Below are 13,072 nucleotides of genomic sequence, written 5' to 3'. Positions count from 1 at the left end.
TAATACATCAAATGCATAGAAATGGTGGTGCAGTCTGTAGCGCTGTCACCTCACAGCTAGAAGGTCCTGGGTTCGATTCCCGCCGGGGACGCTGTTGGTGCTGGGGGCGTGTCTTCTCCTCCGAGTCATCAGCGCCCATACCCTAGGTGGGGTTGGTGAAAGGGCCTACTCTGTGTGGAGTTTACATGTTCCCGTGTCTCCTAGGGTAGGTACCCTCACAAAAACATGTAGTGATCCTGGTCGCTATACCGCCTCCCCCATGACAGCCGGGGCGCCTGATGGAGGAGAAGGGAACAAACATAACGTTAACATAACGTTCCTTTCACGCTCTACGTCCTACCGGGGAAACTCCCCTGTCAGGTGACAAGAAGGTCAGTTGGCTCTCATGCATTGAAGGAGGCATGAGCTTGGCCCTGGGCTCCTTAGGCTGTTGGGGGGAGTGTAGCGCCCAGGATCACTTAGACAATTGTCACCAGGTGAAAAGGGGTTACAAAATCGTGAAAAAAAAAGAAGAAAAAAAAAGAACCTATCATCAGTCTACTCTAAACAGTATAATATCAAAACATCTATAGGTCTAATATGCCAGGTCTACAAATGAATGACCTGGTATCTGTCTGCATAACATTCTATCTAAATCTTTTTAGCCTATGCATAAGCCTGCAAGGTCGTCAAGGCACACGCGCACGCACGCACGCGTGTCCAACTACTACTGCTAATACACACAACACTAACAAACAGATACACACGAGTGCCTGTACACACATATTGTGACAATATCTATCTTTCTTTCTTACGTGTTAAAAGTAGCGAAAATAACAATCTACAAGCAATAGATCATTGACATCCTCCAATAACTAACCAAAGCTCTCTGTGGCTCTGTAGCTGTCTGTGCTGTGTGCAAAAAATCGCCCAGTTCTCCTCCAATTGATCTGCATTTAAACACAGCCATTGACCATTATCATGTGCACGGAACACCGAAGCCCGTTTTTCGCTTTCCCCAAATGTCAGCTGTTTATTAGCGCTTCGTAAAAGAATGTCGCCATGGTTACGCCTCCCCAGCTGTGGGATGGCCTTCCGACCAATGGATGAATGGTTAAACTGCGCATGCGTCGAATCCATAGACCCACCCACTGTGTGACACTGTTGCCGTCTGCCACAAGCACACACAGAGAACGTGCCTAAGCGGCGACGGGACGTGCGCGTGTGCGGTTCTTCCACAAGCACACATAGAGAGCGTGCTTAAGCGGCGACGGGTCCGTCCGGCCGTGTGTGTGTGTGGGGTCCAGGATGCCGCGACGCGTGCGGGTCCGTCCGGCCGTGTATGTTTGTGTGGGGACACGGCGATGGGACACGCGAGCGCGTGTGTTGGAACTGTTGCAGGTGCACAGCGCATAACCCAAACTGCATATACTTTGGGTGCTCATATCCCCCGACGGGTATGGACTAGTAGTATTAATCAATAAGTTGCGTGCATAAATGTACTCCCAGGTTTCCTGTTCCGGTTCATTTTCCCATACTGTAGCTTCTTTTGATATCACTGTGTAACGGTTTGTTACTGTACATTTGTAACTGTCTTACTGCATCTTAGTGTTTAGCTGTTTCTTGCTCTAACTATGGTGTGTGTGTGTGTGCTTGCGTGCGTGCGTGCGTGTGTGTGATTGTGTGCGTCAGCTCCAGGAGTTGCTGTGTGCCTCAGAGAGACTGGAGCAGGACAACCAGACTCACAGACACATCAACTCACAGCAACTCAAACACATTGAGGTACAACAAACACACACACGCGCGCACACACACACGCACGCACGCACGCACGCACGCACGCACGCACGCACGCACGCACGCACGCACGCACGCACGCACGCACGCACGCACGCACGCACGCACGCACGCACGCACACACACACACACACACACACACACACTCTGAGGTACATCCTCTCATCCACTTCACCAAATGTGTCACAGTTTGAGCCGCCCAGTCCTCTGGATCAAGTCTTTGTAGAACTTTTCTACCACCGATCCATGTTTTTCTTTATTTCTGTATAACTTAACCTTGTCTTTTTAAAGAAGTATAAAAGAACAAAAATCCCCAAATTGCTGACATTCCCAGAATTCAAGAAAAACCTCAGCGTTTTAACAAAATTCCTTACATGAAAAAAAGAAAATGACCCCAAAAAAATACATAAATGATTCCAAACTTTGTCGTACAGCAAAGAGCAAAAATATCAGATCTACAAGCTCACAACAAGTTGGAGCTCTTGTAAATTTGGAGCTCTTTCTACTTTTCTAAAAAAATAAGAAAAACTAAGTTTATTAATGGGATATAAATGTGATTAAAAACAAACTGTTTGGCTCCAATGGAACGAGGGAGGGAAAACGTCAACATACAACTAAGCATCAAGTGACTGCTAAAGTGACTTTACAGGACTTGTCCTTGTGACTCCTCCCACTCGTTGGACTCATCTGTCACATGTCCCCAGGAGTCTGACCTGCTATTGGCCAACACGAGGGAGGAAGTGACGCACCTACGCCAGGAGAGCTCTGATTCGTCGGCGCTGACACACAGGCTCCGGGTGGAAGTGGAGAGCGCCCAGCTCACCCTGGAGACAGAGCGACAGGGCAGGGAGGAGGAGAGAAGGAGAGACAGGGAGGAGAGGGAGAGAGAGAGCGAACAGAGGGAGAGAGAAAGGGAGGAGCGGGAGAGAGAGAGGGAGGACAGGGAGAGAGAGAGGGAGGAGGGCAAGGCGGAGCTCCAACGTGTCACAGAAGTCTTCCAGAAAGAATCCAAGGTACCCACAGGTTTATCTGTATCAGTGGTGGAAAAAGTACTCAAATTCTTTACTTAACACATTAGGTGCCAGCATTTTTTCATAACAACTTACGTTGGGTGCCAGCATTCTCCCCATTGACTGCGCTTTACTGTTTAAAGCTCTAGACTCCACGACGAGCAAATCCATGTAAAAAAAATGCATCCATTCATTATACATAGAGGTCTTGTACAATCGGGGGAAAAACATGTAAAATAATAAAAAAAATCCGTTCCATAGTTGCAGCCAGTTGAAAATAGTCAAAAATAGTCAAAAATACATTGTAAAAAAAAAAAGTACACAGGAGCCGAGATACAGGCTTTTGAAGTCATAAGTTAACCAGGAAGTGGATTAAAGTCTAAATCTTCGAAAAATGATATCTCCTGGTGCTGTGAAGGAATTTAAAAAAAAAATATATATACTGTTTTCAAAAACAGTATATATACGGTTTTGGCACCCAATGTGTTAAGTAAAAGGATCAATACTGTAATGAAAAGACGAAAATGAAATACTCTGTTACAAGTAAAAGTCCGGAATTCAAAATGTACTTGAGTAAAAGTACAAAAGTATTGGTATCAAAATGCATGTATCTGCATTGTATCTGCAAACATGCATGTGACGTTAATTATACTATGGCCTGTCGGCCAAGGGGGCCGGCCCCAAAGTTGCCTAGCGGAAACCCTGGGTGGTGGAGAGGAACTTTATCCCTCTGCTACCCAAGCAACCGCTTCAATACTGAAGAACTAAACATGGTGTGTGTGTGTGTGTGTGTGTGTGTGTGTGTGTGTGTGTGTGTGTGTGTGTGTGTGTGTGTAGGAGCGTGTGTCGTTCCTGTACTCTCTGTACCAGCGTCTGGTGGCGGGCTGTGTGCTGCTGGACGCCTCCCAGTGCATGCTGGGTAACTTCTCGTGCTCGGAGCTGTGTGACGTCATCGTAGAACAGGTCAACACCCTGACCTCTGACCTCAGCAGAGCCAATGACACGGTGAGTTTACACTGTACACTCCTCAGTGTTCATTTAAAGGTAGGGTACGTGATATCTTTTGGGGTGAAATATTTGTTTTTGTTAAAAAGGTTAAAGTTCTATATTCTGATAGTAATCATTGCTACAGAGCGTTTGTTCGGTCACAGGGGTATCTCCAGCTCTTTAGTAAACAGAATAGGCCTTTAGTACATGTTCAGGTAGGTGACAAAATGTAAGCCAATCAGGAGAGAGCACTGAAAATGCATTTTCTGTTTATTAAAGAGCTGGAGAGACATGGAGACTCCTTTTACTGAACAAACACTCTATAGCAATGATTAATATCTGAATATAGAGCTATTTAACACTTATTTTAACCAAAGTAAATCACTTAACCTACCTTTTAACTCAGAGTTAATAATGGATAAATGAACACTGAGGATTTTACTGTATGAGTGTGATTATGATTATATCTGAACTCTTTGGGTCAGAAAAATATCTAATTTTACCATTAACCAGAGTTCAAGGAGCTCTATTGACATTCCATTATAGAACAAAATGTGTTACCTAGGTCTTGGTTTGATTGATTGATGTACTTTATTTAGTAAGACATGAGAACAACAGTACATGGAAGTACAAATTCACAATACAAGGTCTACTAAACTGGAAGACTCATAAAAGCACAGAGCTTGTTTCAAATGAGTTCCCCATGCACACAAATCATGATGACATATAAGAGACAGACAGATATACACAACTACTATAGAATGTCATACAATCAGTTTACAGGTTACTGGTATGAAGGGTGAGAAATATGTACAAAAGGAGAAGGAGAGAGGGGGGGGGGGGTAGGGGGGTAGGTTAGGTTAGGACTTAGACAGGGGCCATTTTCCAATTGCAGCCTCCTGAAGGTGTATCTTTAGGGCTGTTTTGAAAGAGAGTAGGGTTTTACACTCCTTTACTCCTTTTGGTAGGGCGTTCCACATTTTTGATGAATAGCATGAGAACGAGTTACTTCCCTTTGTTGAGCCAAAAAAGGGTTGGACAAGGTTTGTGGAGCTGCCTCTGGTATTGTGATTGTGGACATCATTAACATTTTGGAAGTATTTTGACAAATACAGGGGGATCCCAATGTTGTGATATATCTTGAAGACCAGGCCCATAGCAAGTTGCTGTACTCTGTCCGCAACCCTAAGCCATCCAATCTTATCAAAATGATCAGGGGTTAGATGGATTTTGTAGTTGAGGCCAAGAAGTAGCCTTACTAGTTTGTTTTGGGATGTTTGGAGCCTTGTTTTTAAGGCCTTGGTGGTGTTGTGATACCATGAAGTACATGCATAATCGTAATGACCTTGTATGAGGGCCACTGCAAGAGTCTTCAGAGTCTTCTTACTGACTTTACGATCAATACTCCGCAAAAAGCGTGTTTTTTTGTGGACCGTTTTGATCGTTTTTTCAGCATTTTTGTCACCAGAGAGGTCAGCCTCCAAGATAGAGCCCAGGTAGGTAATTTCGTTTTTTCTTTTGATGATATCATCACCCGCTTTGATCGTGAAGCTCTCTGCCTTTCTGAGGTTAGGAGTGGACCCAAAGAGGATGCATTCCGTTTTGCCCAGGTGTAATGAGAGCTTGTTGTCGGAGAGCCAGATGCAGATCTTGTTGAGTTCAGAGCTGAGAGTTTTCTCAACCTGCAGCCTGTCCCTGTCCGAGACTAGCAGGGCCGAGTCATCTGCGAACAGGAACAGGTTGCAGTCGCAGGCTGACGACATGTCATTCACATATATCAGGAACAGTAAGGGTCCTAGTATACTTCCTTGGGGAACACCACAAGTCACTGGGAGGGGGGGGGACTGGGTGCCGTTTACTTCCACCACTTGCTCCCTCCCTTCCAGGTAGGATCTCATCCAGTTCACTGACGTGTCATCAAAACCTATTGCTCTGAGCTTATTGATCATAATCGGGTGATTAACGGTGTCAAAAGCCTTCTGGAGGTCCAGCATGACCATGCCGCAATATTTGCCCTTTTCAATCTCTTGTTTGATAGAGTCGTTCAAATAGAGAAGGCATGTGTCAGTGGAGTGGTTTGTTCTGAAGCCAGATTTGAATTTGTAGATTAGATTTTTCTCGGCAAGATACTTGTCGACCTGTTCATAGACTATTTTTTCCATGACTTTCGAGATGGAGCTTAGAATAGAAATAGGGCGGTAGTTGCCAGGGTCTAATTGGTTTCCTTTTTTGAACAGAGGGGTCACCCTTGCTTTTTTGAAGTCGTTGGGGACCTGTCCATGTGTGGTGGAGAGGTTGAATATGTGGGTAATGATTGGAGCAATGGAGGCGGCTGAGTCTTTTAGAAATTTGGGGGGGATATTGTCGAGGCCTGTGGCTCTGTGTTGATGAAGAGCACTCAATTTTTTAAACACCTCTTCTGTTTTCACAGGGGAGAGTTTAAAGTCATCTTTGCAAACACCCTGTTTTTCGTAAAATGAGACAACATACTCCTCACCATATCTCCCAGAGTGTGGAGGAAGTTTTTCAACCAAATCTGAGGCTACGGTCGTGAAGAATATGTTGAGGATTTTACTCACTTCGTGTTTGGATGAAATGAGAGTGTCATTCACCTTGAGGCTTAAGTTTGAAAGCCTGGTTTTCAATTTTTTGCTGCAGCCTAGGAGGTTCTTGAGTAGCCTCCAAAGCTCTCGTGGTTTTTTTTGATTTTCCTCAATCTTGTCATCGAGGTAGCTTTTTTCTGCTAACAGGAGCATGCTATTTACCTTGTTTCTTAGCTTGTTTTTTTCCTTTTCAAGTTTAGCTACGTGGGATTCGAGACCTTTGTTAAAACATTTGGCTAGTTTGATCCTACTTTTATGAAGCTCAGAACACTTTTTGTCTCTGACTTTCATGGCAGTAAGGATGTCCGAATTCATCCATGGTTCCGAGCGGGTTTTGACCCTGATGGTTTTCATGGGAGCCACACTGTCCAAAATTTGAATGAATTTGGTTTTGAAACAAAGCCAGGATTCGTCTACCTGTGTGCTGTTTAGAACGTCGGACCAATCCTGTTCCTCCAGTCTGTGATCTAAGTCCTCACTCTTATAATTTTTGAGGTCTCTGATTGTGACTGTTTTGTGGTAACCGGTCTTAGGTTTACGTTTCTTTCTGGTGCAGAAGATCATGTTGTGATCAGATATGCCACAGGTGGAAACACCACTATTTAGGATTTTTTCCTTGTCCGTTGTTAGAATGAGATCTATGGTAGTTTGAGAGGAAACACACAGCCTTGTGGGCTGAGTGATCAGCTGGTGGAGTGAATGCCGATCACAACACGCCTTGAATGACTTATACACTGACGCTTCCTTGCGGAGTATGTCAGTGTTAAAATCACCAAGAAGAATCGTCTCCGCATGGTCCACTTTAGCTAAGCATTCATCAAGTCTATCATAGAAATCAGTCTGGTTAGGAGGTCTGTATATGGTACCGACTAGCACAGGTTTGGAATGTTTAAAAATGATCTCGACCCACACAGCTTCAATGTTTTCATCCATCAGGTCTTCCCGAAGGATGCAGACATTGTCAGTATGAACATACATGCAAACACCACCCCCGTTTCTGTTCCTATCTTTCCTGAAGAGTTTGTAGTTTTCAATCTCAATCACAGAATCAGTTATCGCTTGATCAAGTTTTGTTTCAGAGAAAGTTAAAATGTCAACCTTACCATCATAAAACATCTGCTTGATTTGTGTTAGCTTGTCTCCTGCTAGAGAATTCACATTAAGATGTATCATGTGCAAGCCAACGCCAAACGATTTGATCATTTTTTCAATGGATAGGTGTTTATCCACTGAGAGATGTTTAGGAGCAGTCTCGGGGGGGGAGGGGGGTGTAGTGTCCATCAAAGCCATTGTTCCGTCGTGGGCAGCCAGCAGTGGGGGTTGGGGGGGGTTGGGGGATTGGGGAGGGTTGGGGGGTTGGGGGGGGATGGGGCGCGGAGGTCCCAGCACGGCCTCTGCTAATGGTCCCATCACGGTCTCTGCTGGGACCCTGGCCCTGGAACGAACCGTAGGTTTGTAGCGGTGCATCAAGGTCTCTGCTCCGGTGAAAACAGCTAGGTGACTCCTTGGTTCCACGTTCTCGGCTACGCTGCATCTCCCGGTTGATCGCCGTTGTGCGTCGGTGCAAGCGTCCTCGTCGACGGCTGCGGTGGATACGACGTCGGTGTTTAGGTTGATCATTTGGGTTGATTCGCCTAGTCGAGTTGGTGTGAAGCCGTTGGTGTTGTCGTCGAGGCTAGCTTCGGTAGCAACGTTGGCTAGGCTAGCTCCGGTGCTCCGGAAGTTCTTTGTTCCAGCATGGCTTTGTTGTTGTTTTGCCCCGTTGCTTGTGGCAACGTTTGCCGCTAGCCTGTTGGTTTCAGCTATGAGCCGAGCGGATTGCCTTGTGGTCACAGGGCCAGGGTTAACTTCAACGTCTCCGGAAAGTAGTAGAATTAAACAGAAGTACGTCTTCCGATTACATCTACCATTCAGGGGTTTGTTTCTTCGCTTCGGGTTGGCTGTGAGAGTCGAGTGGATCGCCGTGGTTCCATAACCTGGGTGTTTTTTCTCGGTTCCAGTAGTTAGGTAGAAGTCATTGTGTGATTCTACCTTTTCTGTCTCGTATGATTCCATATCCTTCTGGTGTATAATCCATGCGGAGTTGAGGTGTAAATCCATAATCCACAGGATGAGGATAAGGAAAGGTATGCGAGGACGCAGGACGCGAGAGCGATCGTCGATGCGACCACCCATGTCGACTGCCGGAAGCTGTCCCTCAAAGCTGCCCTGGTCATAGCAGAATAAATAAAATACAGCTAAACACAACAAAACTAAAACTGTGCAATTAAAAAACAACAGTATAAAAGCAGCAACATTAAAAACAGCATTTAAAAACAATGTGTAAGTGACATATTTTTGTTAAAATAAATGTTAATATAGCTCTATATTCTGACAGTAATCATTGCTATGAAGTGTTTGTTCAGATCAGTTCAAAAATACATTTTCAGGTCAGGATATCAATTTGATCCAATCAAAGAGAGCTCATACAGGATAAATAAGTGGAATAGGAAGTGATGACACAAAATAAAATGGAACACACAATTGGAATTGGAACTTTTGATTCAGTTTTAGTCATAGTCTTTTGAATCAAATTCCATTAGTTTTAGTCATATTTTAGTCATCTGAAATGTTTTACTGTTAGTCTAGTTTAGTCTAAATATCATAAGAATTATCATAATAATTAGTTAACTAAATCTACAGTTGATTTAGTCTACTAAAATGTGTTTTGGCGGTGCCTTGATGGCGTCGAGCGCAACAAAGCATAAAATGACTTCCACTAGTCCCTCACTAACATTTTAATCTAGTTTAATTTGTTGACAAAATTGTCAATATATTAAGTCTTAGTCATCATAGACCACCGAAGTCTGACGTAATTTACACATCCTTTGTTTGTCTACCTGGTTCGCAGTTTTCCACCCCCATTCTGAATCCCCATAGACGTATTTAATATCGCGTCAAATAAGAACTGTGTTCCAAAAATAAACAAATGACCCCGGCGGTTTGACTCGTATGGATATGAAGCATCAACTGACGGTGAGAAAACGATAATGTTACTTCCGCCGAATTAGTTACATTTTCGCCTGAAACAGACTGTATCAAATATAAGTGACTGACAATCATAAACGGTACAGAACCTCCTCCCTGACAATATCGCCGAGACAGTTTGTTTTTGGACCACACTTATATGAGACGATTCTAAGATGACCCAATGTTATTCTCCATAGAGAAATTACCTTACGAACCGGAACCAGGGGATGAACGAGTGACGTCAGGACTTCGGTGGTCTATAGCTTCGTATTTATTTCGGTTTTATTTAGTTTTCGTTAGTGAAAAAAGGTAGTCGACGAATTATTTTTTACATAGTCTTAGTCGACGAAATCAACACTGGTTAGACTCCCTCGTTCTCGCACGAATACCGACAATGAGCCACTCAAGACCCTCTCACTTAGTATGAGAATTTAGAGCGTTTTAAAACTTTTTTTAACAAACGCAAATGTGTTTGCATGATGAAAATGATAAATTGATGAAATTTGAAATTGTGATCAAATCCGCATTGCCTATCCATAGTTCCAAACTGTTCATAAAAAAAACTGTGATTATATGAAATTCTTTAACATTCATCTTTTCTCTCTTGCTCTGTCTCTCTCTGTCTCTCTCTCTCTCTCTCTCTCTCTCTCTCTCTCTCTCTCTCTCTCTCTCTCTCTCTCTCTCTCTCTCTCTGTGTCTCTCTCTCTCTCTGTCTCTGTCTCTGTCTCTGTCTCTGTCTCTCTCTCTCTCTCTCTCTCTCTCTCTCTCTCTCTGTCTGTCTCTGTAGATGGTGCAGCTGCAGAGTGTGTGTGACAGTAAGAGTGTGTGTGTGCGTGAGCTGCAGAGGAGTCAGCAGTGCGTGTTGTCTCGTCTGGAGGAGAGCGTGCGACACAGGGAGCAGGCCTGGGACACGCACAGGAAGGAGATGGACCAGCAGCACACGCACACTGTCACACAACTACACAACAAAGCACAGGTAACACACACACACACACACACACACAGCTAATCAGCACTGGACCTATCGGTGCCAAACGTTGTACGCACACTGCTACTACGACACACAAGTACCACCACAACACTTTTTTCACAGTTTCTTTTATATAATAAAGATATAAAGATCCACATATTATCTTTTTGTGTTTTTTTTCGGAAATTAACGCCCTACTTGATCATACTACAGCGTCACAAAAAAAGCGTCAAAAGTAGCAGATCTACAAGCACGAACCGCAGCGCAAAGAGTGCATTTTGAGCTTGTAGATTTGCTACTTCTGCTGTTTTTAAATTTGAATCCTGAAAAGTAACTGTTTGGGACATATGAGGTTTCCACCCGACAGAGACGATAGACTTTACTATAATTCACAGAATCTCTGTGTGACTGTCACGCAGAAATCTGTGCCGGCCGTAGCTCGGAACTTGTGTCTCATATGACCCCGAGGTGTGCGGTGCAGAATGTCACTAGAAACAAAAAATCACACCCTGTGTGAAGGAAGCGGTGCCTTTGGGGCGGGGCTTAAGTAATTTCAGTTCGTCCCTATTGGTGGTCTGAGTCCACTCACCAAATTTGTACTTGGTAGCGTGCTGCAAACTGGAATAATGGCTGTTTAAAGCCCAGCCAATGGGCAGACAGAGGGGGCGGGGCTTAAGTAATTACAGTTCGTCCCTATTGGTGGTCTAAGTCCACATACCAAATTTGGACTTGGTGGCATGCTGCAAACTGGGCGTAGGGCTGTTTAAAGCCCAGCCAATAGGAAGACAGAGGGGGCGGGGCTTAATTAATTTCAGTTCGTCCCTATTGGTGGTTTTAGTCCATGTACAAAATTTGTACTCCGTAGCATGCTGCGAACTGGAGTTATAGCTGTTTAAATGCTGTGCTCATACGCCGTGCTCATACGGACGTCAAGTGTGTGTGTGCGTGTGTTCGTGTGTGCGCATGTGTGCAGTATTGGCTTGTGTGTGTGTGTGTGTGTGTGTGTTGAAGTGGCGCATGTGTTGCTACCTTGCCGTGTTCAAACATACGGACGGACATAACATACGGACGGACGGACGGACACTCACACGGACAGAGTCAAATGTAGAGCGGTTGGCACTGCTAAAAACAAAACAAACTATACTGTATCTGTCGGCCCGCGGGTCTGAGAAAGACGCAGAAATTCTGTTTTTTCGGGAGATCGATCGTATGCATTAACTTTAATTTCATGATGGAAGTTATCGGAGCTCTGATTGCATTGAAACCTTGGCCAAATATGGACTACATCATAGACACAAGTCATAGACAACTGACATAATAAACCGCTCACAAAATGTAAGGAAACTTGAATTTGGGCCATTATATCTCCCCTTTACTAATACCAATCAGTAAAGTGTTACATATCATTTTTATCGGTGATTAGTCACCTTTACAACGAGGTACAGCTTGTAAGCATCGGGCATTCATGGAATGAGCAACACAGGCAAACGTGTGGGTAGCGCCGAGCAAAAATGTGCCACAATCACCCATTATGCTTTTGCTGGTAATCGCTCTTGTTTTGAGCGACCTGCCAGCGCACACCTGCTGAGAGGTGGGTTCTGCAACTTTGCGTTCTGCAACATGGGTTCTGCAACTTTGTTGAGTTTGTGTATGCTCCAAGCAGCAACACTGCCCCCATAGAAAGATGCCACATTTGTCCCTTCAGGATAAGGCCCGTGCAATAGGGCAAGTGAAGCTGGTGTTCCGTTACGCAGATTACGCATTATTTGGTCTTAGCCCTGGTACCATTTGCAGGCAGGTGTGTGCCAGTCAAAGGTGTGTGACTGGCACCTGAGCATGGGCCCTACAACTTTGACATCTGTCTTTGGTACCGTTGTGCATATCTTGCCTGTAAATCTATGGTTCCTCAGTGAAGCAAGGGGTCTGGGTTGTTGTCTTCCTTGTTGACTTCACCAGTCTCACAGAAGTTAGTCCTAAGTTTGGAAATGGTACCAGGGATAACACCAAATAATGCTGTCACTCTGCATAACGGAACACCAGCTTCACTTGCCCTGTTGCACGGGCCTTATCCTGACAAAAGTGGCATCTTTCCATGGGGGCAGTGTTGCTGCTTGGAGCATACACAAACTCAACAAAGTTGCAGAACCCATGTTCAGGTGCCAGTCACTCACCTGTGAGGCAGTCACATACCTGTGATTGGCACACACCTGAAGCCCATTGAATGTCATGAATGTCACAACATTGAATGTCAGCAGAAAAGTCTAACAGGCCATTTTGGCACATTTTTGCTCGGCGCTACCCACACGTTTGCCTGGGTTGCTCATTCCATGAATGCCCGATGCTTACAAGCTGTACCTCGTTGTAAAGGTGACTAATCACCGATAAAAATGATATATAACACTTTACTGATTGGTATTAGTAAAGGGGAGATATAATGGCCCAAATTCAAGTGTCCTTACATTTTGTGAGCGGTTTAGATGACTATTTTCACAGGCTGGTAAGAGATCCACATTGGAGCAACTCCGTTCTTATGTGGATCCCGAGATCTGCATGATTCAAGTTTGATTCCTTTGCGTGATTTAGATCTGTGGTTTTCAAAGTGGAGTCCGGGGACCCCCAGGGGTTCTTGTGGGGGGGGGGGGGGGGGGGTTCCAGGGGATCTCCAGCTAAAGTAGTTGAACATAGCATCACAATCATTTTAACCACTTTAACCTTTT

At 44.6% G+C, this 13,072-nt stretch overlaps 1 protein-coding gene across 1 annotated transcript in view; it reads left to right on the top strand.

Annotated features, from left to right (window-relative positions):
- Nucleotides 1-13,072, top strand: part of LOC311055693 (coiled-coil domain-containing protein 171-like) — a gene marked incomplete at its 5' end in the record, with an annotated part of 44,814 nt that overhangs the window by 12,544 nt on the left and 19,198 nt on the right. Inside the window, 4 exons of the mRNA XM_084071959.1 lie at nt 1,672-1,761; nt 2,481-2,789; nt 3,624-3,791; nt 10,173-10,361. Coding sequence (XP_083928085.1) covers nt 1,672-1,761; nt 2,481-2,789; nt 3,624-3,791; nt 10,173-10,361 — 756 coding nt within the window. The remainder of the gene's footprint in view (nt 1-1,671; nt 1,762-2,480; nt 2,790-3,623; nt 3,792-10,172; nt 10,362-13,072) is intronic.

This window comes from Gymnoscopelus microlampas, assembly GCF_963454915.1.
Source record: "Gymnoscopelus microlampas genome assembly, chromosome: 11".
In the NCBI taxonomy this organism is placed as follows: Eukaryota; Metazoa; Chordata; class Actinopteri; order Myctophiformes; family Myctophidae; genus Gymnoscopelus; species Gymnoscopelus microlampas.
Note: the sequence above shows the minus strand (reverse complement) of the source record. Positions and strands in the feature narration are given on the sequence as shown.